This window comes from Trichomonas vaginalis, chromosome I (genome assembly GCF_026262505.1).
Source record: "Trichomonas vaginalis G3 chromosome I, whole genome shotgun sequence".
Taxonomy (NCBI): Eukaryota; Parabasalia; order Trichomonadida; family Trichomonadidae; genus Trichomonas; species Trichomonas vaginalis.
The window spans coordinates 4,237,561-4,263,565 of NC_067203.1; the positions used below are offsets into that span (position 1 = coordinate 4,237,561).

Below are 26,005 nucleotides of genomic sequence, written 5' to 3' on the forward strand. Positions count from 1 at the left end.
AGTTGTTATTTATATAACTCTTTACTATTTACACATCAAAAGATGGACAAACTAACATGAATATATGAGTATAAATAAACCATGACATCGGGAAATTTGTATAACATGTTTGGCAAAATGGATTGACAAGAAAGGTAATTCTACATATTCCATTGCCTACATGGCCAATGATTATTCCAAAATCATCGCTGAATGGGTCAGGCATTGCTTCATCTCCACTTTTCATCACAGTATTTGTGAAATAAAATTTTGAAGAGTGGATATTATTTATTTGATTTGGTTCTGTTCCTGGAGGATAATTAGGACTAATACACCCAAAGTGTCCGCTGATATAAGAGCTTCCTCCCGTACCTCCCCATTCGAATATGCTTCCAGTAGTTTTGGTCTTATCAAATGTGTTATATCCGCCACGAAATCCGCTTCCGTGACCTCCTGAAGCCCCTTGATTATCATCTGAGGAGATTCCATCTGCTCCAACCCCAAGATCTCCATTAGTCTGGTTCCCTCCGAATAGGTAAGGAGTTAAGCTTTTCGCAGATAGCTTACCACCTGGATATCCGTATGGTTTTTCTCCTGAATCTGCACCGCCGCCTGAACCCGCGACGATTATTCTGCTCTCAATCGATTTTCGCAATTCATCTTTATCAATGGGGGCGGAATTTATATCATAGTAATATAATCTAAGATCTACAGCACCGCCACCACCAGCACCATTCTCAGGAGGAGTGTTTCTTTCTTCAACTAATTTATTCACATCATGATATTCGAAAGTATCTATGCCTCCTTTGCCCTCGAAGTTCCAGCCTCCGAGGGAAGCATTTTGAAGTTCATTCACGGATGCTTGGTCTTCGCCTTGGCCACCTAAATAAAGGTATAATTTCACTTTTTGTGAAATGTGGATAATTCCGCTCACATATGAGCCGTTTCCACCACTTCGTTTTATTAGTTGGGGTTTATTCTTGACTCTGGCATCGCCGCCTGAGGAACCCCATAATTCAACCTTGCATTCACCAACTGGCAATTCAATCTCATATGGTTCACAATATGTTCTTGAATCACATGGGTATTCGAATAAATAGACGTTACTTTTTCTTTTAACTCGAAGGAATGAATTTCTTGTAGAATTTCTTAATGAATATCGTAAGTTTAACATTATGCTCTATTTAAGGACTGTAACCGCAATGGAATGCAGCTAAAATATTTTACTATTCCCATTGGTATGATTTAGTTTTGATTTTGATTTTTGTAAAATTTATCGGTGCTGCACGCCAATATAAAGTCGTAATTTTTTTAATGTCAACTGATTCTCACATACCTGGGAATTGCTTTGAAGCATTAAGTGAATTTAAGTTTTATAGTGAACCATTTAATTCATTGTATCGACTGAAAACGAATAAAGAAGAAATCGAAGTACTTTTCCAAACTATAAAGACTAATTTGATCGACACTCATATATTGACGACAAAAGATATTATTAAGATAATAGAGAGCATTAATGAATATAATTATTCTTATTACAAATCATATTACATATTATGCCAGAAATTTGACCATAAATATAAATACCCATCAATTCAAATTTTTTGGGTCCCTTTTTCAAAGAAATCATAATGCCCAAAACAATTTGAAGTGATTGGTATTCCAATATACTCCAAACAATTTTTCTGAGCAAAGCTCAGAAAAAGTTTGGAGTATATTTCTAATATAGCACAAATAGGAAAGTTTTTGATACCCTTGAAAATAACAGTATGTTCAAAGCTATTGCTTATGATGATATAAAATCATTTATCTCGATAACAGAAAGTGATGATTTTGATGAACATCAAATGACAGATTGGGGAATATATTTATTAGATAGATACTCATTACTTGAAAAATGCTGTTATTTTGGTGCAGTTCAATGTTTTAAATATTTGATAACAGAGTTTGAAGTAGTAATCACTAAAAGATGCCTTGAATTGTCATTTTTAGGAGGAAATGCAGACATCATGAGCAAATGTTTTAAAAAAATAGAACCGGACAAAGAATGTATGAAATATGCAATAATTTCACACAACATTGATTTTATTACGTTTTTAATGTATGAAAAACAGTTGACAATTGATGTAAATGATTGTATTTATTATCATAATCTTAAAGCCTTTCTTGTTCATTTTGATCAAGCAAATGATATTAATGAAATATTATTTCATTCTCTTAGTTTTAATATTCTGTCTCTTTATAAATATTTGGTTCATCAAGGGGCTAATATCAATGCAAAAGGCAATGGCGAAAAGACAGTATTACAATATGCTGTAGAAAGGAACAATATTGAAATCGCACAAGTATTTATTTCGCTTGGTGCGGATGTTAATGTACAATTAAAATATGGAAGAACGGCCTTCATCAACGCAATGAACCAAAATTATAAAGAAATGATGGAATTACTCATAGAAAATGGTGCTGATGTCAATATAAGAGATATATGGGGAGCTACAGCCCTTCACTATGCAGTACAACAAAACTCAAAAGAAAAAATAGAATTTCTTCTTTCAAACGGAGCGCAGATTGATGCCAAAGATAAGGAAGGATTCACAGCTCTTCTTCGTGCAATAGAAAAGGATAATATTGAAATGTTCGAATTGCTTTATTCACATGGTGCCGATATTCATTCAACAAATAATAATGAATATAATGTACTTCATTTTGCTGCGCAAAAAATTTCATAGAAATAGCTATGAAGCTTGTTTCGAATCATATCAATATTAATGCACAAAATATTGGTGGAAAAGCTGCCCTGCATTTTGCAGTAATATCTAAAAGTAAAGAAATGACTGAGTACCTCATCTTAAATGGTGCAGATGTAAACATTCAAGATTTAAGTGGATGGACAGCTCTTCATTATTCAGCTGAGTTGAATTTGCCAGATATAGCGGAAATTCTAATTTCTCATGGTGCAGTTATCAACGTCAAAGATAAAAATGGAAAAACTCCACTTGACCAAGCTAAAAAATGGAAAATTAAACAAATGCAAGAAATTCTTCTTTCTCATGGTGCCAATACTTCATAAAAAAAAAATTATAATCTACTTATAAATAAAAATTGCTTATTGATGTTTTGTTTGGGGGGAGAGAGATTGGCACATTATAGATCCTATGAACTTTAATTTGTATACCTATATATACTTTCAAATTGTATTTAGGTCAAAAAGCATATTCCACTGCATTAATACGAAAGTATTTTAAAAGTATTTGAGTTAGAATATATAGAATTTCTTTATTCTAAATGTCTAAATCTTATTTTGGATATTGCTCAATTTAATATTCATCATATTTCCGCACGTTATTAAATTATTTGTACAGGTATTTTGATGTTATTTTAAAATCTTAGTTGTTATTTGAAATATTTCCAGCAGATAGTGCAAAATTTTGTAATTTCAATGAAGGGTTCCAAGAATATAAAGAAGGAGCCTAAAGAAATTGATGTTGACGAACATGCAGAGTTGTACTCAGCTAGGTTTGATCTTATCAAATCTAGGGAAGCTTTACAACAAGCGAATTTCGAGAAAGACGAGTTAACAAAAGAAATATTAGAAAAGCGAGAGCAATTGCGGAATTATAAAGGCATGATCACAGAAAGAAACGATCTTATATCAGAAATCCAAGCACTTCAATTGCAATTAAAGCAGTCGAATGAATATGCAGATACGTTATCAAATGAAAATATAAAATTACATCGAGAGATATCTGCTTTACGCTCTAAAGTTGACTCTGGTTCGCTATTGGACAAGAATCAAACAGAGCAATTCAAAAATCTTCAACTTAAATACCAAAAAAAGGCAGACAAATATCATAAACTCAAAACTCAATTCAAAATAGATCAAAATCAACTAGAAATACATAAAAATAAGCTCAGTTCACTTACTTTAGACAATGATGCATCAAATCTCAAGACAGAGCTCTTAATAGAGGAAATAACTACATTAAAACTCGAACTTGCTGAAAAAGACAACGATTATGTTAAAATGAAGCATGATACAGAGCAAAATCTTCTTAAAGCTCAATCTGCATTGTCAACTCATCAACTTCTAACGAATGAAAATGAGTTATTACAGAAGCAATTAGCAGAAATCAGGAGGGATAAGTATAATATTGATCAAGAAGCAATTAAATTACGAGTAGAGTTAGAAAATGCAAAAAATAGGATTAGCGAAATGGAATTACGAGAAGAATCCAATAAGCAAACTATCGCTGAAGAGCATCAAAAGCGAAATGAACAAGCAATTAAATTAACAAAGTATATTAGCGCATCTCGTGAAATGAGATCGATGATTCAAGATAAAGATCAAACAATAGGAGATCTCAGAGCCCAAATTTCGGAACAAGATAACAATCTAAGACAGAGACGCGATGAAATCGCTAATTTAAAGTCATCTTTGGCCGATGCATATACTGCTAAAACAGAATTAGCCCAAACAAAGCAAAAACTCAATGAATTAACATTGCAAGCTGAAGCACATAAGCAGAAGAATGATATTCTCCAACAATCATTAGATTCTCAGATGCAAATGAACAAAAATCTTTCATCCGAAATCATTTCAGCGAGAAAACAAGCAGCTGATTTGAATTCAAAACATGATAACTTGAAATACGAAATGTCAAAACAACAATCAAGATATGATACAGCTATGCAGACTCTTCAAGACCAAAATTCTAAACTCAACAAACAAGTAGAGAATTATAAAAAAGAATTACAAAATCAAATGGAAGATTATGAATCAAAAATGCTCGGCCAAGCAGCAGAATACGAGACAAAATTAAAAGAACAGAATGATAGACTTACAGGTACAATTAACCAACAACAAGAAGAGTTCAATGCAAAACTTACTGACATGGATAGAAGAAATCAAATGCAAAGTCGTTCTTTAGGTGATACTTTCAAAAAAGTGAATGATTTAACAAATGAAGTAAATGAATTACAAAAGCTAAAGGAAGACATTGCTCAATTGGTACCTCAGAACAATCCAGGAAAGGCTGATCTTCTTGCTGATGTCAAATCTTTAGTTGATACTAAAAATGCAGCTGTTGAACAACTAAAAAGTGTCAACAAAGAAATGAAAGCCGCCAAAACTAAATATGAACAATTTATGCATGATGTGTTGAAGTTACCTGTATATTCTTCTCCACCAACATCAATTTCTTTGGCTAAAGAAATTACATCAGCTCTTTCAGCTGCATCAGAAAAAGTTTCAAATTTGCAAAAAGAAAAAGATGATTTGAACTCAGAAAACGAGAAGAAGAAGTCAATATTTAACTCTTTACAAGGTATAATAGGAACAACACTTGCAACAAATACTCCTAATGCATTACCACAAAATTCAACAACAAAAATAGAAGCAATTTCTTATGAAAAAATTCCAGAAGTTTTGTCACAAAAAGTTTCGCAAATTCAAGGTGAAAATGCAAAATTGATGCATATTATGAACCAAGCGAAGTCATTTGTTGAATTTGATTTACCTGAGAATCTTCCTGTTGCTCTTGCAAAAGAGAAAAGTGATCAAATGCAATTGCAACATATCATTTCTGATAAAGAAAACGAAATCAAGAGAATAAATGAAGTTTTGCAAAAAGAGAAAGAAAATACTGAAAAATATGAAAAAGCCAAAAAAGATATGCTTAAACAAATCGATGATATCAAACAAGAGAAAGAAGAAATCGAGCAGCAAATGAATATTATACAGAAACAAGTTTCTGCAATTCTTCCTGGAGCAACTTCTTTCCAAGCTTTACCACAAGCTTTGACAACAATTAACAATGAATTAGAAGCTGCCAAAACAAATAGAGAAACATTTATAAGAGATCTATGTAGAGCTGTTCATTGCGATGAACCAAAAGAAACTAAAATCCTTGAAACAATTAAGAACTTGACACAAAAACTTGCAAATGCTGAGGAAGGACAACAATCAATTGCAACTGTTTTAGGAGCATTAACGAGTGGAGACCAGAAACAGATTGTTTCCCAAATCACACAGTTACAAGCCAAAGAAAGATCACTTGAAAACTTAAAGACTGAATTGTTGAAAGCAGATCCAAGAGCAACTCCTGAAACAGCACCAAGAATTATCAAAGAACTCAAAGACAATTTGCAGAAAGAAAAAGAAAAGAGAATGAGTTTAGTTACTCAATTAGGAACAGTTTTAGGAACTAAAGAAGAAGAAAATCTTCCAATTGCACTTAATAAATTAGTACAAGACTTGAATCAACATGTTTCTATGCACACGAATTTCGTTGATGCTTTGGGAGGAATCGTAAAAACAACTGAAGAAAAAGAAATTCCATTAGCTGTTAAAAAAGTCACAGAAGATTTCACAGCAGAAAGATATCAGCACGCGCAGTTATTAGGACAGATTGGTGGACTTCTGAATATTAATTCTCCAGATGATAATGTTATATTTAATGGTGTCCAAAGTTTAGTTCAAGAATTGCAAAAAGAAAAAGCTAAATCTTTAGAATTAGAAAGATGTCATGCTAATTTTGTTGATTCTTTGATGAAGATAACAGGTGCAAACGATGAGTCAGCAGTTCCTTCAGCAACATCTTCTCTTAAGAACGCTTTGGAACAGACACAAGAACTTATAAATACAATTGTTGCAATTGTTACTCATAAAAACAAGAAAGATGTTAATTTCTTGTTGCCTTTAAGCCCTCAAGTTACAGCAACTGTCACTGCCGCACTCAATGATTTAGTTAGGAAATATGATAGTTTGAGAAGTGATGCTGATTTGGTCATTAAAGATGGAATTGAATTTGGTTACACCGGTTCTTCTGTTTCAGAATGTGCTAAGTTTATTACAGAACAAGAAGTAACAAAGAAGGCACAAGAAATGCATGAAGATACATTTGCAAAACTGAAACAAGTAAGAGAAGAGAATGCTAAAGAAAGAGAGTTGCTAGAAAAGAGAAATCAAGAAGCAAATAGGAAATTAGCTGAATTACGTCAACAAAAGATAGAACAGAATGAAGAAGCACTTAATAAACAAGCAGAACTTAGAACAGAAATAGGAGATTTGCAGAAACAAATGAGAAAGGCTGCTAGTGATGTTGAAGCTGCTCAAAGATTAAGGTTTGAACTTGTTAGATTAGCTGCAAAAGAAGTTTATGATATTGGAACCCTTAAAGCTGGACTTACGGACTCCGAAATTCGTAGACTTCAATTATAATTTTACTTTTTTTTATATTAATAATCTTTAAATTGTTGTTTAAATTTATTTTCAAATTGAGATATTGTTTTATTTATCGTGTGCAAATAGAAGTTGCAATTGAATGAGATATCCCAAAAAAGGATATGAAAACATAAGTTCATATTTTCATAATGTATTCAATTCGAGTATGTTGTCATTTTCCAATATCTGATTTGATTGAAATTGTTGTATATTCGAGATTTCAATGAATTGAGCAAAAACGTTATATGGAATTCCGATCTTTTTAAGGAGCAATAATATTTGTATTAGCATAAGGCCCTAATTTATATGATACATATTGAAATCTATGATGTCAAAATTGTAAACGGTTCAAAGAATTTACAAAATGGTGGAAACCCTTACTGCAGACCAAATTCAGGAATTCCGTCAAGCTTTCGACATTATTGATAGAAATGGTGATGGAGTTATCACAGTTGATGATCTTGCAGCAGTTATGAGAGCTATTGGCCAGTCTCCAACAGCTAACGAATTACAAGATATGATCCGCGAGGTTGATGCCGACGGTAATGATACTATCGATTTTACAGAGTTCCTTGCTTTGATGTCACGTCAAATGAGACAGTCAGACATCGAAGATGAGCTTCGAGAAGCATTCAGAGTTTTCGATCGTGATACAGATGGATTTATTACACCAAACGAACTTCGTTCATTATTAATTAGCTTAGGTCTCGACTCATCTGCAGAAGTTGTTCGTCGAATGATTAACGAAGCAGATAAGAACAGAGATGGAAAGATTGATTATGCTGAATTCCGTGCCCTTGCTCTCGGAAAGTAAATTTTTTTAATATTTTATTTTTCTTACAAAAATAATCACGATTTTCTTTTAAATATTATGAAAATACTTAAATTATTTAATCTAACTACAATACTTTCTCTTCTAAGCCATCTAGTCCGTAAAACCATAGTTGTATTCTTCGTTTTTCAATTAACTGAGTTAGATTTTTAAATTAGAAAATATTAAAGTCGAAATGGTTAAATTAATACTTATATTGTTGCATGCTAAGTTCGGTCAACGATAGAAATTGAGTGGAAATTAATCGTTGAGGAAGTACGATTATGTAAAGTAAAAAAATGTTGTGGGATTTTTAATATTATATATTATTTTATAATAAAATTTTTTGAGTCATTTTAAGAAGCACATATAATTTTTTGAATTTAAAAATTAAAGTAGTGTCAAACGAATTTATCACTTAATTTAATACTCAGATTTCTTAAAATTAATGAAAAAAGGTTTTCTGAGAACTTTTGAGAATGGTTTTCAAATTCCATTATTGAAAATATATAGGTATTGTATGAAATTCAAACTCTATATTTATTAAAATTCTAAATTTTTAATAAAATAACTTTTCAGAGGAATATGATTTTGAATGGTTGATTAATAAGTATAAAAATGTCTACGATTTTAAGGAGGGAATTGTTCCTTATGAGGTATACATCATAACTATATACATCATAAGGAACAATTCCCTCTTGATAGCTGGGAAACTTTCTCTGAATAACTTATCATTTGGAGAAAGTTTCCCAGCTATCTATTAGAAACTAAAGTCTGTGAGGCACTAATATATAATCAGTGCCTCATAGCCTTTAGTTTCTTATTAAAAACGAGAAAACTTGTTCGAAATGATAAACAATTTCGAACAAGTTTTCTCGTTTTAAGGAGGGAATTGTTCCTTATGAGGTATACATCATAACTATATACCTCATAAGGAACAATTCCCTCTTGATATCCTGGATATTTTTGAATATATTTTTTTAATTAAAGTTCTCAAAAGTATTATCAAAAGTGATTTTTTAAAAAATATCTCCAATTAATTAACTAATTAAAAGTATTATATTTTTAAAATTAAATAGTTTTTCAATTTTTTTGAAGGAATTGAGATACTTCCCACGACAATAAAATTGAGAGGTTTACATTATGACTGATCTTAGCATGCAACAATATTTCTCAAAATAGCTCATAAATAAGTTACGAAGATAGTTTAATAGTTATGTTTTACTCGAAAGTAAAAATTATTGAGGAAGGTAACAAATAAAAGAAACTAAATTGAAAGTATGGCTTATTACAAGCAGAACATATATTAGAATTTACATAAAAATCAAGCCATTTAAGGTATTGACCATGGATAGCAGAATTATATACAAAAGAAATTTCTCTTAGCCGAAAATATCTAAAGTAACCTTTTGTTTCAAAAAAATATTCAGTTTCTGAATTTGAAGAATTAATTCGTCTAGAATCGCTTTCCTGGAATAAAGAATAAAAGGTATTATTATCGTTTGAAAACTCTAATGCATAGCTTGGTGGACAGAAATCCCATGGATAACATTGAGTGCCAGTTTCATTGTGCAGAGTCCCTTGAATTTTCATACCTGTAATCAAATATTGAGATTTTAAATCAATTAACATGTAATTATCCGGTTTAGTGTATATGAACCAGATATTACTATCATTGTGCTCGCATAAGTATGGTAATCCATTAATATTTTTGTCAACAAGATTCTGTTTCTGATAAATTGAAATATAGCCATGATTAACAAGTCCTTTTCCGTATCTTGCAAGCAAAGATTTAAATAGTAATATATTCTTGTTAAATTAAAGAAATGGTAGTTTCATATTGAAAAGTGACAATCACATCAATTGTACTGGGAGATCCAATTTTTTGTTATTTATTATCAATGTATGAATCAAAGAAAGGGAAAAAATGTTTATTTCGTTAAGATGTTAAAACACACAACATTTAGCCATACCCGTTGCAAGTGCATTAACGCATTGATTGCATGAAATGCATTTGCTTCCGTGTCCTTCTATTAAATGCTTGACAATATGCAGTTCACAAATACTTGGTCTTCCAAGGGAAATAAGTTGGATTCCTTTCTTTACTGCTTCTTCCATATCCTTTAATTTCCTGAATCCACCAACAACTGCAATTGGGATATCAGAAAATTTTCTTAATTCAAGAGCTTCATCAAGATTATAACCAGGTTTAAATCTGATTCCATTGATGCCCTTAAACGAAGGTGTTCTGCATCCAGCATCATTTTGGAAACCACAGGAAACTTCAACCATGTCTAATCCTGGTGTATTTAATACATTTTGAACAAAGTCTTTAGCAGTAATTCCGTTCTCACATTGATCAGCACCATTGATCTTAGTAGCTATCAAGAAATCTTTTCCACATCTTGAGCGAATTCCTTCAACAATTTCTTTCAAGATCCTTCTGTTGTTTTCTGGACTTCCACCATATTTATCTGTTCTTTTATTGTAATGTGGTGAAAGAAATTCAGAAATCATGAAACCATGGGCAGCATGAACACAAACACCATCAGATCCTACATTTTGTGCACGGTTTGCAGCATTGATGAATATTTCTATAAATTCTTCAACTTCTGCAGTGGACATCATCCTTGAATTCGGTAATAACCCTGAAGGTCCTCTTGGTTGCGAACAAGAAATATCAGATGTTGTGGCTTCACCTGAATCTGCCAGTTGAAAGATGAACTTAGATCCCTTACTATGAATGAAATCAATTGTTGATCTCCAAGCCTCTGCGTGTTGATCCGTTTCAATTCCTGCCATTTGAGTACAATTCTTTCCAGCTTTTGTAGCATAAACACCGCCTGATGTTATCAAACCCATTTCTCCAATGGCTAATTCTTTATAATATGAAAGCAATCTATTTGACGGGAATCCATTATTGTCGCTATCATTCATAACACATGGTGATCTCATGATCCTATTCTTGAGCTTTAGTGGACCAATTTGTATGGGGCTGAACAATACGCTGCCACTCATATTCAAAATGACAATAGAAACCAGCTTTTCATTCATTTTTTGAAAGTGAATTCAAATTCATTCAAATATTTTAATTGAAATTATAATTGAGAAAAAGCGAAGCTTTCGGTATGAAATTCATGGTGAATGTTACATATGGAATAGAATTCATTTTTGTTTTTCAAAAACGAAAAATTTCATCATATCTGCTAAAATATTTACATTTTAGTTTCATATGCATACGCGGAGCGATGGCTTGAGCAACGCGAGAGGTCTGAGCTCCACGTTCGCCCAAAATTTTTGATCTTAAAAACACTATGTCTGCAGGTCAAAGGGAAAAAGTTACTTTTCCAAAGTTTTTTTTTAGAAAGCTCAAAATAAACTATTTTGGCAATGAAAGATCAGGAGTTTAATGGAACGTCTATAACATGAACTAGGATTTGATTATTTTTATTTACTCTTGGGAAAAGTCCCACTAGCCATCTTTACATGAGAAAAGAATAGTGGACAAATTTTCCCTATCATGATCTATGTAGTAGAGTTGCAAAACTCTTAAGTACAACTCTTATCAGTATTTTGCTGCATTAAAGAATGTGGAATAGAATGGTTGGGAATTCTAAAGAAAATTTTGGGATTTAGTTTGAATCAAAAATAATCATACGGCTTGAATAAGAATATTTTTTATCGTTTCTTTCTAAATTGATTTTTATTCTTTTTAAACAAACAGCGCAATATTACTCAAATTCAGATACTCTTATCATTGATAATGGTACAACAGAGATATCAGATTACATATTTAAAGATAAAGATGATTTTAAAACCATTTCATTTCCAGACTCGTTAAATTCGATTGGAAGTCAATCATTTTATAACTGTGCTGGCTTAGAGAGTCTCGATTTACCTCAAAATTTACAAAAAGTTTCAACATTATCATTTGGATATTGCAACAACTTAAAAACAGTTATATTTCGATCATATGATACAACCATTATGTCTGAGGCGTTTGCAAATTGCGTAAATCTTGAAATGATACAGCTTCCAACATTATTGAAAGAGATTGCATATAGAACTTTTATAAATTGCAAAAATTTAGCTAAAATATCATTCCCTAATACGATAGATTATATCGATGATAAGGCTTTTGCTAATTGTCAAAAATTAACATTTGACTCATTGCCATCATCACTAGGAACGATAGGTGATCATGCGTTTTCTAATTGTGGTATAACAAATATTACTTTTCCAAAAAATATAGGGTGTCCAAAGGTGTGTTTAGCACAAACCTGAATACTGCGAATAGAAATAAACAAGTTACATATATATAAAGTTTATTTAAATATAATCACCATTGGATTCAATCACGCGTTCGCAGCGATCGATCCAGGCTTGAAAGACACGCTTTAAATCATCATGAGAAAATTGCTCAAATTGCTCTCTTACAAAATTTTCAAGATCATCTGGACTCGCGAATTCGCGTCCTTCAGCTCTCTTTTTTAGCGTGCCGAATAAATAAAAGTCAGAGGGTGCAATATCAGGTGAATAAATTGGGTTTGGAACAACTTTGACATTGTTTTCCACCAAGTAATTCATTACCTTATGACTTTTGTGAACTCTTGAATTATCAAAATGAATTGCAAACTTTTGTTTTTGTTGTTTGGATTTCTCAAACTCATCAGAATTGATAATTTGAGTAAGAACATTGTCAATTAGATACTGAGCATTCATCGTATTAGGTTTTTGAAGAATATCAATTGCGATGATGCCATTCACGCCCCAAAAAACCGACAACATCATCATTGGTGTGTCAATTTTTTTCTTCGGGAATGTTTGCGGATTTTCATCCTTCGGGATCCACATGATTTTGGCTTCTGCTGCATATTGAAACCAAGACTCGTCCCCTGTTACTAAAAAGCGAAACTTCTTGGATTGATACGCACCCAATATAGAGAGGAGCTCTTTCGAAGATTGGACTCTAGATTTTTTTTGAACTGAATTAAGGTTGTGCGGAACCCAACGTGTATACGCTAGTTTGTAGTTCAAATAATTGTGCAGATAATAACTGACTGTTGTACGTGGTATCTTTGTCATCTCCTCTATCCTTCTGAGTGATGCTCTTGGGTCTTCATCTAGCGCTTGAAGAATTGCTTTGATTTTTCTTTGATCCGGCGATTTTTTGTCAATTTTTATGATGGGCGCCTTTTTGTTCATGAAGTGATACATCCTAACATATACGTTACAGTGGAATAGCTAGGAGCATCCATACCGAAGCATTTTACCAATGTCTCGTAGATTTTTTTACAGTCTTTGCATTTTTTTGCAAGAGCGAGGATGTTTTCTTTATGATTCATTAAAAAAATGAAAAAAATCCCGCCAAAATTTCCCGCGAAACCGCCTCTTGTCTCAAAATTCATTTTATATCCCGGCATGGCGCCAAAATACAACATACTCATCATATACATATATTCATATTTTTTATTATATATTTATAATCAGCATATATCTCCTTTAATAGTCTCATATAGAGCGCTGTGCTAAACGCACCTTTGGACACCCTATATTACTGAAATACAAACGCTCAGTTTTGAGAATTGCTATAATTTAGTGCGAATAGAATTTCTAAATCCAGATACGATTATTTGGAGTGAAGCATTTAAAAATTGCGAAAAACTCACTGAAATTAAACTTATGATACGAATATTTTATGGGTGTCTTTCATTAAAATCTATTGTTATTCCAAATTCAGTAGAAACTGTTTCTTCTTCAGCTTTTGAAGAATGCACTAGTTTAAATGATATAAATCTTCCTAAAAGTATTACAAAAATTGATGACGCAGCATTTGCAAATTGTAAATCATTGACGCAAATTACATTACCAGAAAAATTAGAAAAACTTTCAAATACTGCTTTTCAAGGTTGCGACAATCTTAAAACTTTGGTATTTTTAAGCATGCCAACAAATTTAGATAGGAGTTTCTTCACTTCATTGAAATCATTAGAGTATATTACTCTTCAAAGTGAAATTGAAATCATTTGGAAACAAATGTTTTTCAATATTACAAATTTACGAGAGTTGAAAATTCCAAACAAAGTTACTAAAATAGAAGGATCAGCATTCGAAAAATGTACTAATCTTGTCAATGTAGAATTTTCTGAAAATGTTTCACAAATCGATCAAAAAGCTTTTTATCAATGCAACCAAACTTAAGAATATAACATTGCCGATTAGTATCACATCTATTTCAGATTTTTGTTTCTATGAATGTGAATCTCTTGAAATAGTTCTTATCAAATCAAATACATTGATAAATATTGGAATTTCTTCATTCCAAAATTGCTATTCATTGAAATCAATCTCAAATATAAATTCATTGACAGTTATCAAATCGTCAGCGTTTATGAATTGTTATAATTTGACAGAAATTCAATTTCCAGAAGATCTTACTGATATTCATGACTACTCATTCTTTGGATGCAAATCATTATTTAGTATCGTATTACCTAAGAATCTGATTAAACTAGGAAAATATTCATTCTCTAACTGTTCATCATTACAAAAAATTAACATTGAATCAAATTGTTCAATTGACTTAACAAGTTTCGAGAACGACAACATGATTGAACATCTAATTATCTCATATCCTAACTCTGACATAATTAAACAAAACTCATTCAGTCACTTGATCAAAACGATCACATATAATTTGTCTATTAAAGAATATCCATCACTTTCAATATTTGAATCTCTTGAAAACATTAATATCTTTACTTATGGTAATGAATCAATTATCAAAGATAATTTTATCTCATCAAAAGAAGTTAATATTATTATAATCGGCAACATTCAAAAGATTGATGACAAATCATTTTTAAACAGTCGTATTAACAACTTTTTATACTGTGGTGATCAAGAAGTTGAAGGTAATTTCCTTATTGGCAGGCATCCTCGAAATATCACCGTTTATGAATACTATCCAAAAAGTAAAATTGGCGATGTTGCAGCCAGTAAGACAGGTAAATGTAATAACCTTCCTGGAGATGTAAAACATGGACTCACTAATACTCAGTTAGCTTTAATTATTACATTTAGTATTATCGTATTAAGGATACCCTTACGTGTCAGATTTTTTGCGCATACGAAGAAGTCATGCTAGACATGAGCTATAAACCTGAAATTTTAGCAACATATTTAAAACTTTTTAAACTACAATACACTTTAATATTCAAGAACAAAAATATTCTTTTTAGAAATTACATAATTATTTTATGTGAACTCTATATAAAAACATATTTTGCGAGCGTAACTTTTTTCTTTATAAGCACCTTATATGACTGATAAACTGTGAAGGCACATAATTGTTAATTCATAGAGTTGATATGTTTCCAAAATTGAGAGGAAATTTGAAAATTGAATACCCTTTCAATTCAATTTTCAAAAGATATCAGCTCCTTCAATAATTGAAGGACGATTTTGATCATTTGCTCTTAAAACAAGTATGCCATGGAGAAAAAAGTTACGCTCGCAAATCTGAAATATAACTATCATATAAAAAAATTAAATTTCTAATTTTTTACTCTATAGATATTATTGGCCACTTGTGTAATGCATAAAAGTTTATGTCATATGCATACATTTGGAAGTATGGGAGACGAGGGAAATTACTTCTATGAGGCACTAGGATTTTTAAAAATTTCTCTATCGGACTCACCATTCAATTTCTCGAAAATTAAAAAAAATCAATAATAGCTAAAATGTATTATGCATAACAAATTTTAATGTTACACGGTATTTTTTGAACTTCATGACATGAATTTTCTTTATATTATTTTTTTTTGGATTTTCTATGATTTATGCGATAGGCTGGAACAACATTGTAAGTGCAATGATATCATTTATAGAGAAATCTAAAACTTCAGCATTCAGAACTCGCAACCACAAAAATATTCATTTGCTAAGTAAGTAAAGTTGATTAAGTTCGACACTTAGCTTTTATACGTAAAACCAAGTGTGTATTGTTATTTCTTGTTAAATTATTGAGAAAAAATATAAATTGTAAGAGAAACGATACTGATTATTGAAATAATATTGAGGGTAGCTGCAGATTTCTTCATTAACATGCCGGAAATTTGTTAATCTTGGTTTTCTATCATAAAATCTGTCGAAGAATCTAAAAACGGAGATATGAAATAGAGATCATGTAAATCTAGAGTATCCTGTCAGAAAAATAGACTAAGCATGTAACCCTTTTTTGGTCATAAACACTTTTTACCACTTAGTCATACAAATGATCATTAAATTTAAACGAGCACTTTTTGTCAGAATTTATTCTTTTACAAAGACAGAAGATTTTAGTATTATTTAATATTAGTGCTGTAGCAAAATTCAAAAAACGGTGAAAATTCAGTGAATTTGTGAATTCACATTTTTTTTTCGACATTTTTCTTGATATATCCATGCACATTAAGAACACAGCTTTGATACGCTTAAAAAAGCATATTTCATATGAAATTGTTAAAGAAATAAACAATTTTATATAAAAATTGCACTTATGGGCAGTTTAGATATATAATTTATATATAACATATATACAAATCCATAGACAAAGTGCAATAACTACAATGTTGTAGAAAATTACAGCAGAAATACTGACTTTTTGAAGGATAATAAGAATTCTTCTAAATGTTGTATTTTTATAATTTGATTGATTTTTTTTTACTATTTCATTAATCTTTTATGAATAATAATTATTTTTAATATATGTGCTATTAAAATTTCAAATTTTGACTAATATATCTAAGTTATCTGAACGAAACATTTAGAAAATATCATACTTACATTGAAATAGCAAGTAGAGCATATTAATAGCAAGTTTCTTGGCTTTATATCTATCATCTATTGTTGTTTGATCAAACAAAATTCACTCTATTATATGGTGTCAATTAATTAAAACAATTTTTAATAGTTATTTATTTAGTGCGAATAAGTGCAAACTCATAAATGAATAACTTAATAGTAGAAATGAATTATCTGATATAAATCTCACATTTTGTCCATCAGAAATACTTTAATTGCATACGCATAACTATTAGTAATACGTCTGGAGTGTCAATTAATAACAATCCCACAACAAAGTAAAATTCAGATTTTTATTAAACTTATTTTTTCCTAAAAGTTTTCTCAAATTACTATATATACATATGTGGATAAAATAATAGTAATATTGTAAAAAATTAGATAATTTTTTTTATTTGAGAACCTCTCAAAAGTTCATTCAATTTATCAATTGTTTCAGTTTGATGTATATTCATTTCTGGAGCCTAAAACTTTAGCAATCATGACAATATCATATTCTCTTTCTAACTACGCAATGTAAGGGTATCCTTAATAGCTATTTTTATAGCAATATTTATAGTTATCAAATTACAAAATGTTATTAAATCACAAAAGAAAATTGAAGGCAAGATGCTTTTAGAAAAGCTCGTAGTAGACGAATTTGGATAATTTTTCAATCTCGAAATTGAACGAGCACTCTAAAACTGCAAGTGGTTGAACATTCATCTCCTTTGTATTAGAAGTCAAAGATTTGAAAGTTAACTATGTTTGGCTATCTAAATTCTTTCCTGTATTAATGATATGACTAATTTACCCTTGTTGTATTGACAACATTATTTGGAAAACCATTTTCATCATTCAATCAATAAGTAGTTGAATCAAAAACCATAATATTTTAAAAATTGAAATAGGTCTATACCATTTATAAGTTCCCATTATCTATTGCTATAGTTTTAGAGGCAAAATGGTAATTTTAATAATTTAATAATTTATGTTTAACATCATATAAAATTATTCAAGCATATCACGTTATTTTTTGTCCTATTGATTTGAATAATGTTTGATGATATATACTGTGAAAATATAAACTTACAACATTCCTTTAGGCCGAAAAATCAAATTTGATAAGAAATAATCAAAATATCAACTAAGGCTATTTAACATATCAGCAGTTTAAGTGATAATAATAAAACTATTTGGCTGATTTCAAATTGCATAGAATTGTCTTTTTGATTACAAGATGTGATCCACGAGGTTGATGCCGACGGTAATGATACTATCGATTTTACAGAGTTCCTTGCTTTGATGTCACGTCAAATGAGACAGTCAGACATCGAAGATGAGCTTCGAGAAGCATTCAGAGTTTTCGATCGTGATACAGATGGATTTATTACACCAAACGAACTTCGTTCATTATTAATTAGCTTAGGTCTCGACTCATCTGCAGAAGTTGTTCGTCGAATGATTAACGAAGCAGATAAGAACAGAGATGGAAAGATTGACTATGCTGAATTCCGTGCCCTTGCTCTCGGAAAGTAAATTTTTTTAATATTTTATTTTTCTTACAAAAATAATCACGATTTTCTTTTAAATATTATGAAAATACTTAAATTATTTAATCTAACTACAATACTTTCTCTTATAAGCCATCTAGTTCATAAAATAGTCGTGATATTCTTCGTTTTTCAATCAGTGTAGTTAGAATTTTCAATTTAAAAATATTAAAGTTATATTTCTCAAAAGAACTCGAAAGTAAGTTACTCGAATGTAAAAATTGTTGAGGAAGTTAACAAATAAAAGAAACTAAATTGGAGACAAAGCTTATTACAAGCGGAGCATATGTTAGAATTTACATAAAAATCAAGCCATGATATGTATTGGCCATGTCCATCTTGATTAAATACTAAAGAAAGTTCTCTAAGCCGAAAATATCTAAAATAACCTTTCGCCTCAAAAAAGTACTCAGTTTCTATATTTGTAGAATTAATTCTCTTCGAATTACTTTCTTGGAATAATGGATAAAAGATATTATTATCACTTGAAAACTCTAATGCATAACTTGGAGGACAAGATTCCCATGGGTAACCCAAGACATTAGGATTGGTAGATATGGTTCCTCGTATTTTCATTCCATTTATAAAATAATTTGATTTCAAATCAATTAACATGAAATTATCTGGCTTTGTGTAGAGGAACCAGATATTATTATCATTGTACTCGCTTAAATATGGTAGACCATTAATATTTGTATCAATAAGCTCTTGTTTCTGATAAATTGCAATATAGCCATGATCAACAAGTCCTTTTCCATACCTTGCAATTAATGATTTAAATAATAAAATACTACGGCTAAATTAAAGAAATGGTTTCTTTCTTATTAAAAAGTGACAATCCTATCAAAAGACGATTATCAATGATTAACCAAAAACCCCTTTTCGTCATTCAATCGATAAGTAGTTGAAACAAACCTTAATAATCTCCACAAATTCCAACGGAATATATAAAAATTGAAATAGGTCAATACCATTTATAAGTTTTCATTATTTATTGCTATAGTATTAGAGTCAAAATGGTAATTATACAAGCATATCATGTTATTTTTGTCCAATTGAGTTGAATAAAGTTTGGGAATCTATAGTATGATATAAACTTACAATATTCCTTTAGGTCGAAAAATCAAATATGATATAAAAAAAACAAAATATCATTAAAGGTTATCTAACATTCCAACAGTTTGAATGATAATAACAAACCTATTTGGCTGATTTAAAATTACGCAGAATGGTATTTTTGATTAAAAAATTCAATTTTAATAATATTTTTTAATTTTTTTTTATCATTAATTGAAAAATGAAGTCAAAAAACTTTACATAGTTTGTTTTGTTTTAAGCCTTCAGAATTTTGGTTTAAAATGGAAAATGCATGTTTTACTACCATATACATAGTTTGATGTAGATATTAACAAAATTGGAAAAAAAAACTTTATTGTGCAGTAAAATAGACTTGGTAGTAAGAAAATGCTATTATACAGGGAATTAAGTATATAACAAACACATTTGAATCATATGAAAGCTTTTTTCCCCATTTACAAATTTCTTTTTTTCTTTCAATATAAATGTATTCACCATATACTTTGGTTCATGTTTAATAACAGTGATATAAATGAATTCTCAATAGACTCTTCAAAATACAAGATACATTCCCTGAAAGTTCCACATCAATTGAGAACAATTTCAAAACTTGAGCATTTTTGGGTTTTCGAAATTGTCTCAACCTTTCATTAGTTCAAAATGAGTATGTGAACTGTGGTTATTGTTTTCTCTAACAAGATGTAGTATTGAAAGCAAAGATTGTTTTTGATTACATTCAGGAAGCAAAGATAAACTATGAACTGTGAATGAAATATGAGTTACAAGATGCACAAAATCCGAATACAGTCAGACATGATATTACGTATTTTTTTGTATAAATTTTAGATAAAAATAAAAAGTGAAATTTGTCAGGGAATGATAACTTCCGAGCTCGCCCTTACTCTTCATGCAGCAGTCGAGCTTAAGATGAAGCCACAAGATTTAATGAAGGCACTGAAGCTAATAGAAACAGAATTTGAAAACGTAAATTTCGCAGATCAACCTGTTGATATCATTGCCGCGTACATACATCATATTTACTTATCAGCACCAGGCCCCATGAGATCTACCTTGATGAAAATTATTTGCGAATTAGAATTAAGTTCACCTAACTCCATTGTAGAGCAATATGATCTTGATAAGTTAATAGCTTTATCGATTGACCAAAGACCAGGTGAATCAATGCAATCAAAGGTTGATGAAGAAAAGGTTGCTGCTTTCCGCTGCGTTTCTATTCTCATGCGCTTTAGAAAATACTTACCTACATCAATTCTTCGTGCGATGATTTCTCTGTACAACGTACCAAATCACAATTACAAGGGACTCATCCTCGCTTACCTTCTTGAAGCTGTTTTAACTAACTCCAAGATTGAAGAAATTCCCGAAATATCATCAATTTTAGTTAGCGCATTTCACGAAACTGGCAATAAAGGAGTTGGAGCTCTCATTGCTTACGCTTCTGAGCACAAACTTCCTTTCGTATTAATGGATCGCTTTGCTTCCAGATTAATTAACCCAATTTCACAATACATTCCAACGAAACCAGAAGATCTCGAAGTATGCACGAAGGCCATTTCCGCGCTGCTCAGAACTTGGCCTACAATGCTTCTCTTCGGCTTCCAAAATAATTTATTGAAGGATATCGTTTACTGCTTAGGTCACCAGACAGAAGCAGTTATCCTCATACTCAAAGACATCTTAAATCTTACAGATCAGCGCTGCATTACCGATGGATTTACAGGATTAGTTTTGTATGCGTTAATGAAGTGCGGAATGATCGAAAGACTTAACGAGCTTGCTTCTACAGTTCCAGAGGCTGCATCGTTCTTATCCGAGTTACTTCCTTTCGTTTCTCAGTCAGATACAAAATTAATCGATTTATCTACTTCTTCTATCACAGTACAATCAAACCAGAACAATACCGATATCGTTCTTAAGATCAGAAAACACGCTCAAAGTACTGAATCTTCTGAAAACGTGACATCAATCGCTAATTTCAAACTTGACGACGATCCATCGAAATGGGACTGGCCAAACATCAATAAGATTTTATCAGTCATCTTACCGCATAACGATACAGAAGCAAACTTAGCATTTACTAACAAGAAACTCAATAGTATCGTAGATCAGCTTGCCGGACCAATGTACAACACTCCTCTTGATTCCAATCAAAACAGAACACTCAACATGATCGATACATTGCATTCCTTCCTCATTTTACTCGATACAAATAAGAAATTATGGGAAAACTTCGAAAAGAACCAAAATCTCAAGAAAGCCTTCGAAAAGACACTTACTCTCTTCCAAACAAGCGAAGTCATACCTGCTAAATGCGTTTGCGCCACTTTCTTCGAGATGATTGCTGCAATGATCTGCGATCCAACGGCAACAAACACATTAAAGAAGATGGATCTCGCCGACAAACTCGTAACATTCGGTTCTACAGTCACAACTCCTCAAAACATCAAACTTTGCTTATCATTAATCAAAATTGAGAAAGATACGCTTTCGATTGATGTTTTCAGAAGCTTCTTGAACTCACAAGTCCCAACTGCCCAGCAAATCGCCATAGAAGCGATCAGAGAGAAAAAGAAATCGGCCAAGAATTTCGTAGATGCAGTTTTCAAGGCTTTAATCATTCCACATGTAAAGCAGATCCAAGATCCAGAGCAAATGAACGCAGCCATGAACTTACTTTCCGAATTATGTCTCGATGATATGGAATGCCGCCGCGCAGCTGCAGAAGACATGCAATTACTTGATGTTATTGCCTCAAAGAACCATCTCATGCTTGCGATTTTCTTCTCCATTGAGTCTGTCATCAAGAAATTAAATACACAGAAGGAAATCACCTATTGGATGGAGAAAGGCAACGCCAAGTACTGCAAATTATACGACGCTGCCTTCGAGGCTTGCTACGGAGACACTTCCGCCTTAGCTTCATTCCCTTCTGTCACATTGGTAAACGGTTTTGCCAGGATTCCCCCTCATATCTTTGGCGAGCTTGCCAAGACAGCGGAGGGACTTGCCGTCGTTGAACCTCAGGTTGGCCAGTTGCTCAATCTCATCAAGGCGAAGAAGAAACATGAGATAAGAGCTGCATTATTCGCATTAGCTCACATTTGCTCTTCTCCTTTGGCAGAAAACCTCGTAAAGGATAATGATATCGGTGAGGCAATATTCAACGTCATGAATTCAACCGATTCCAGCTTAATCCGAGGAACATGCGTCGTTGCATTTTCAATGTTCTCACCATCATCATACATTTCGACATTGATTTCAAAGCACGACTGGCAGTTCTTCAATTTCGGATCCAGATCTTGCGTCATACCAATCAATTTCGAACAATTTGTCGGAAAACCAGACGTATGCGAGCCGACAATGGCCCAAGTCGAGGTAATCAAGGGAGAAGAAGACAAATGCCAGCTTCTCAAGCGCTTGACATCAATGATTTCCTTCAACAAAGCGAAAGAAGAGATTAAATCGATTTTCAAGAACGATCAATCATCATTCCGCAAATCGATATTAGCCAAATACGGCCACGAACTCATGGCAACGTACTCTGTCTCTCCTGATGCGAGATTCTTCATCGAAGTTTTATTCAAAGATACTCCAATGGTTGGTATACCAAAGGACGTCAAGTTAGATAGAAAACTAGAGGCCCAGTGCGCAGGAAAGCTCCTAGAAGCAATTGTAGCTAAGCCAAACTTATTATCCTACAATGAGGTCCAAATCCAAGAATGCGACATCGACAAATGCAAAAAGATGGGAAGGATGATGTACTGCGACATGTTCTTGAACGACGACAACTTCAAATCCGTCGCTGGAATGACAAAAGAACAATTCTACGCATTGCCTGAACCAGATTACTCAAATAAGAGATTGAGTTGGAGTGAGGCTAACTCTAACTAAAAATCCGGAGAAAAATTATTTTATTTATTTTTATATTTTAAAATTATTTTATTTTATGAAATAAATTAGGTTTATAATCGATTTTATAAACTATAGCAACAATTCCATATTCTGTAAAATATAAAACAAAAAAATCATCTGATTTATCAAATAACTAACACTATAACACTATAAAACAGTAAGCTTTTGAAGGAGTTCTAGCATAATATGTTACCAAGTTTGTTCAATGAATTTGATTTGAATTAAAAATTCAAAATCTATGTAAAAAGTTATGATTTTGAGAGTAGATTATGCTCTTATTTTGGCATTGATTCATAAACATATTATCTGTTTTGGTCAATATTTGATATTTTGGACACTTTGTTGATGAAAAAAATCCAAAAATTGACAAAAATTTTAAATTTGAAAGAGTTTGTTCGGATTTCCAAAATCATGAAACACTTAGGAACAAATCCAAAGTGGATAGAAATCTCAGGAAACGTTGAATTCCCAGAGGAAATAGCTTCAGCATACAAAACTATTCTTCAGGACGGAAAGGATTCGATTGAAAAAGACTTTGCCACGAATTTACAAACGGGAAAGTATTTTGTGACACCTATGGTTGTCCAGCCACGTGGCTTGATGAACAGAGGGCTTATGTGCTTCGCCAATGCTTCAATTCAGCTGTTATTCGCTTCACCTCCTTTTGTTAGCTTCGCAAACTTTATGAAGACGTATTATCCTTTGTTTTCAGACAAACAGAGAGAAGTTATACCATCATGGACAGCACTATACAAATTCCTCAACAATTTCAAGTTCTCAGACAGCGCTTCTTCAGATGGCGTATATACCTCATTGAAATCCTTAGATTTAATAGACAAAGCTTCTGCAACTAATACAGATATACTTAATGAAGTATTTGGCCCATTCAACGCTAAGAGAAAGCCAAAAACTCAGGAAGATGCTTCTGAATTTTTGTCTTATTTCCTTAACAAACTTCACGATGAGCTTTGCTCTTTGATAGAATTATATCCAGTTCCAGAATCTTCAGATCCAAACAACCGGAGAACAGTTATTGGAGGAAAAATCCAACAAATTGTCGATACACAAGGAAAATTGTCTCCTCTCTCAAAAATATTTGCCACTTTTGTTAGATCAGAGACATTAGATCATCATAAAGTAAGAAGCGTCAATGCAGAAGTTACATTAGTTCTTCAACTACCAATTTACGAAATAAAATCCCTCGGACAGGCCATTAGACGCTATCTTGAAGTCGAACAGATCACAGATACCATTTCAAAACGAAATCACTTGACAGCTCTTCCAATGTCACTTATTATCGGTTTTACAAGGTTTGGATTCAATGACTATGGTCCAATGAAACTTACTGGTATCGTCGAATACCCAGAAATTCTCAGACTCGAGGCTGACGACGAAAAATTTTCTTATCAGCTCAGTGCTGTCGTAGAACATATTGGAACAAGACCAGATGCAGGACATTACGTATGCTACGCAAGAAGATTCGATGGACAATGGCTGAAATTCGATGATGATAAAGTTTCTGAACTTGGTGATGAAGGGCACCTTGGATTGCAGGCATACATGCTCTTATATAATAGAATTACTTCTGAATAAAGATAATGTATTGTTTTGTCAGAAAAAAAATTATTTTTTTATTTAAAAATCCAAAGACTAACACTACATTAAAACTATAAATCTAGAACAAGGGAGGAACATAAATCTTATATATTTTGTGAATTAAATGTAATTTTGATTTTAAAATTCGAAGTTCAACCATGCAGATTATACGAGATACAATATCATGCAGAAGATATTATATCTTCAAATGCAACATCATTCAACAAAGATAGATATTTTTATTTCATCAGGAATTTTCAAGATAATAAAGTTTTTATTAGATATTTAGTAAGAGAAAGTAATGGATGAAGATATCCTTATTTTTAATTTAAGAAATAATAAGAAGATTTTGATTTGGCCCAATGATAAATTGAATTGAAAATAATCGTCATGGAGCGGCCTTTTCTATAAATGGGTCGTCTTCACTCACAAGGCAAGGGTATCAGCTCATCAACATGCCCATACCGTCGTTCAGCACCACACTGGCTCCAGCTTTCTGCCGAGAACTGCGTCCGAATGATCTGCGATTATGCTAAGAAGGGTGTTCGCCCATCACAGATCGGCGCTCTCCTCCGTGATCGCAATGGCGTTGGTATGGTCCGTGCTGTTACTGGTGTCAAGGTTCTCCGCATCCTTAAGGCTAATGGCCTTGCTCCAGCTCTTCCAGAGGAACTTTACCACCTTATCAAGAAGGCTACAAACGTTCGCAAGCACCTCGAACACGCTAAGCACGATGTCGATGGCAAGTACCGTCTTATCCTTATCGAGTCCCGTATTCACAGACTTACACGTTATTACAAGACTCGCCGTGTTCTTGCTCCAAACTGGAAGTACAACGCTCAGACAGCTTCTGCTCTCGTTGCCTAAACATTACATTTCAATATGCTAAAAATTACGACTTGATTATCTTTTCAAAAAAAAAATTTAATTTTATAAATCTAACTTTTTTCCCCACTACATTTCTCTATGTAATATCTCTCTTTTTGTTTTTTTCTCGTCTGTTTAGAT

At 32.1% G+C, this 26,005-nt stretch overlaps 12 protein-coding genes and 1 pseudogene across 13 annotated transcripts, besides 1 other annotated feature; 10 read left to right on the top strand and 3 right to left on the bottom strand.

Moving 5' to 3' along the window:
• Positions 1 to 28: 28 nt before the first annotated feature.
• Positions 29 to 1,213, bottom strand: TVAGG3_0926830 (glycine-rich protein family; the record flags this gene model as incomplete). Its single annotated transcript, XM_001323106.2, has 1 exon — positions 29 to 1,153. One exon carries the CDS (start codon positions 1,151 to 1,153, stop codon positions 29 to 31), a length of 1,125 nt encoding a protein of 374 aa, XP_001323141.1.
• A 535-nt stretch (positions 1,214 to 1,748) lies between these two features.
• On the top strand, positions 1,749 to 2,708 carry TVAGG3_0926840 (spectrin binding; the record flags this gene model as incomplete). The annotated part of the gene is made up of 1 exon (XM_001323105.1): positions 1,749 to 2,708. The coding sequence occupies one exon, from the start codon at positions 1,749 to 1,751 to the stop codon at positions 2,706 to 2,708; it is 960 nt and encodes a 319-aa protein (XP_001323140.1).
• An 8-nt stretch (positions 2,709 to 2,716) lies between these two features.
• On the top strand, positions 2,717 to 3,049 carry TVAGG3_0926850 (cyclin-dependent kinase inhibitor 2C-related family; the record flags this gene model as incomplete). The annotated part of the gene is made up of 1 exon (XM_001323104.1): positions 2,717 to 3,049. The coding sequence occupies one exon, from the start codon at positions 2,717 to 2,719 to the stop codon at positions 3,047 to 3,049; it is 333 nt and encodes a 110-aa protein (XP_001323139.1).
• A 369-nt stretch (positions 3,050 to 3,418) lies between these two features.
• TVAGG3_0926860 (uncharacterized protein) lies at positions 3,419 to 7,198 on the top strand (the record flags this gene model as incomplete). The annotated part of the gene is made up of 1 exon (XM_001323103.1): positions 3,419 to 7,198. One exon carries the CDS (start codon positions 3,419 to 3,421, stop codon positions 7,196 to 7,198), a length of 3,780 nt encoding a protein of 1,259 aa, XP_001323138.1.
• Positions 7,199 to 7,565: 367 nt separating this feature from the next.
• Positions 7,566 to 8,114, top strand: TVAGG3_0926870 (calcium-binding protein family; the record flags this gene model as incomplete). Its single annotated transcript, XM_001323102.2, has 1 exon — positions 7,566 to 8,015. One exon carries the CDS (start codon positions 7,566 to 7,568, stop codon positions 8,013 to 8,015), a length of 450 nt encoding a protein of 149 aa, XP_001323137.1.
• A 1,845-nt stretch (positions 8,115 to 9,959) lies between these two features.
• Positions 9,960 to 11,066, bottom strand: TVAGG3_0926880 (FMN binding; the record flags this gene model as incomplete). The annotated part of the gene is made up of 1 exon (XM_001295075.1): positions 9,960 to 11,066. One exon carries the CDS (start codon positions 11,064 to 11,066, stop codon positions 9,960 to 9,962), a length of 1,107 nt encoding a protein of 368 aa, XP_001295076.1.
• Positions 11,067 to 12,261: 1,195 nt separating this feature from the next.
• Positions 12,262 to 13,564: a mobile genetic element.
• Positions 12,342 to 13,468, bottom strand: TVAGG3_0926900 (annotated as a pseudogene). Its single transcript has one exon. A coding segment is annotated over exon 1 (1,127 nt).
• Positions 13,565 to 13,694: 130 nt separating the features above from the next.
• Positions 13,695 to 14,213, top strand: TVAGG3_0926910 (ribonuclease inhibitor domain-containing protein; the record flags this gene model as incomplete). The annotated part of the gene is made up of 1 exon (XM_001323101.1): positions 13,695 to 14,213. The coding sequence occupies one exon, from the start codon at positions 13,695 to 13,697 to the stop codon at positions 14,211 to 14,213; it is 519 nt and encodes a 172-aa protein (XP_001323136.1).
• A 190-nt stretch (positions 14,214 to 14,403) lies between these two features.
• Positions 14,404 to 15,159, top strand: TVAGG3_0926920 (MyD88-dependent toll-like receptor signaling pathway; the record flags this gene model as incomplete). Its single annotated transcript, XM_001323100.1, has 1 exon — positions 14,404 to 15,159. One exon carries the CDS (start codon positions 14,404 to 14,406, stop codon positions 15,157 to 15,159), a length of 756 nt encoding a protein of 251 aa, XP_001323135.1.
• A 2,713-nt stretch (positions 15,160 to 17,872) lies between these two features.
• On the top strand, positions 17,873 to 19,202 carry TVAGG3_0926930 (calcium-binding protein family; the record flags this gene model as incomplete). Its single annotated transcript, XM_001323099.1, has 1 exon — positions 18,144 to 18,377. One exon carries the CDS (start codon positions 18,144 to 18,146, stop codon positions 18,375 to 18,377), a length of 234 nt encoding a protein of 77 aa, XP_001323134.1.
• A 1,127-nt stretch (positions 19,203 to 20,329) lies between these two features.
• Positions 20,330 to 23,695, top strand: TVAGG3_0926940 (cytosolic regulator pianissimo family; the record flags this gene model as incomplete). Its single annotated transcript, XM_001323098.2, has 1 exon — positions 20,345 to 23,380. The coding sequence occupies one exon, from the start codon at positions 20,345 to 20,347 to the stop codon at positions 23,378 to 23,380; it is 3,036 nt and encodes a 1,011-aa protein (XP_001323133.1).
• Positions 23,696 to 23,812: 117 nt separating this feature from the next.
• Positions 23,813 to 24,994, top strand: TVAGG3_0926950 (Clan CA, family C19, ubiquitin hydrolase-like cysteine peptidase family; the record flags this gene model as incomplete). Its single annotated transcript, XM_001323097.1, has 1 exon — positions 23,813 to 24,994. One exon carries the CDS (start codon positions 23,813 to 23,815, stop codon positions 24,992 to 24,994), a length of 1,182 nt encoding a protein of 393 aa, XP_001323132.1.
• A 414-nt stretch (positions 24,995 to 25,408) lies between these two features.
• On the top strand, positions 25,409 to 25,916 carry TVAGG3_0926960 (Chain N 40s Ribosomal Protein S13; the record flags this gene model as incomplete). Its single annotated transcript, XM_001323096.2, has 1 exon — positions 25,409 to 25,864. One exon carries the CDS (start codon positions 25,409 to 25,411, stop codon positions 25,862 to 25,864), a length of 456 nt encoding a protein of 151 aa, XP_001323131.1.
• Positions 25,917 to 26,005: the final 89 nt, after the last annotated feature.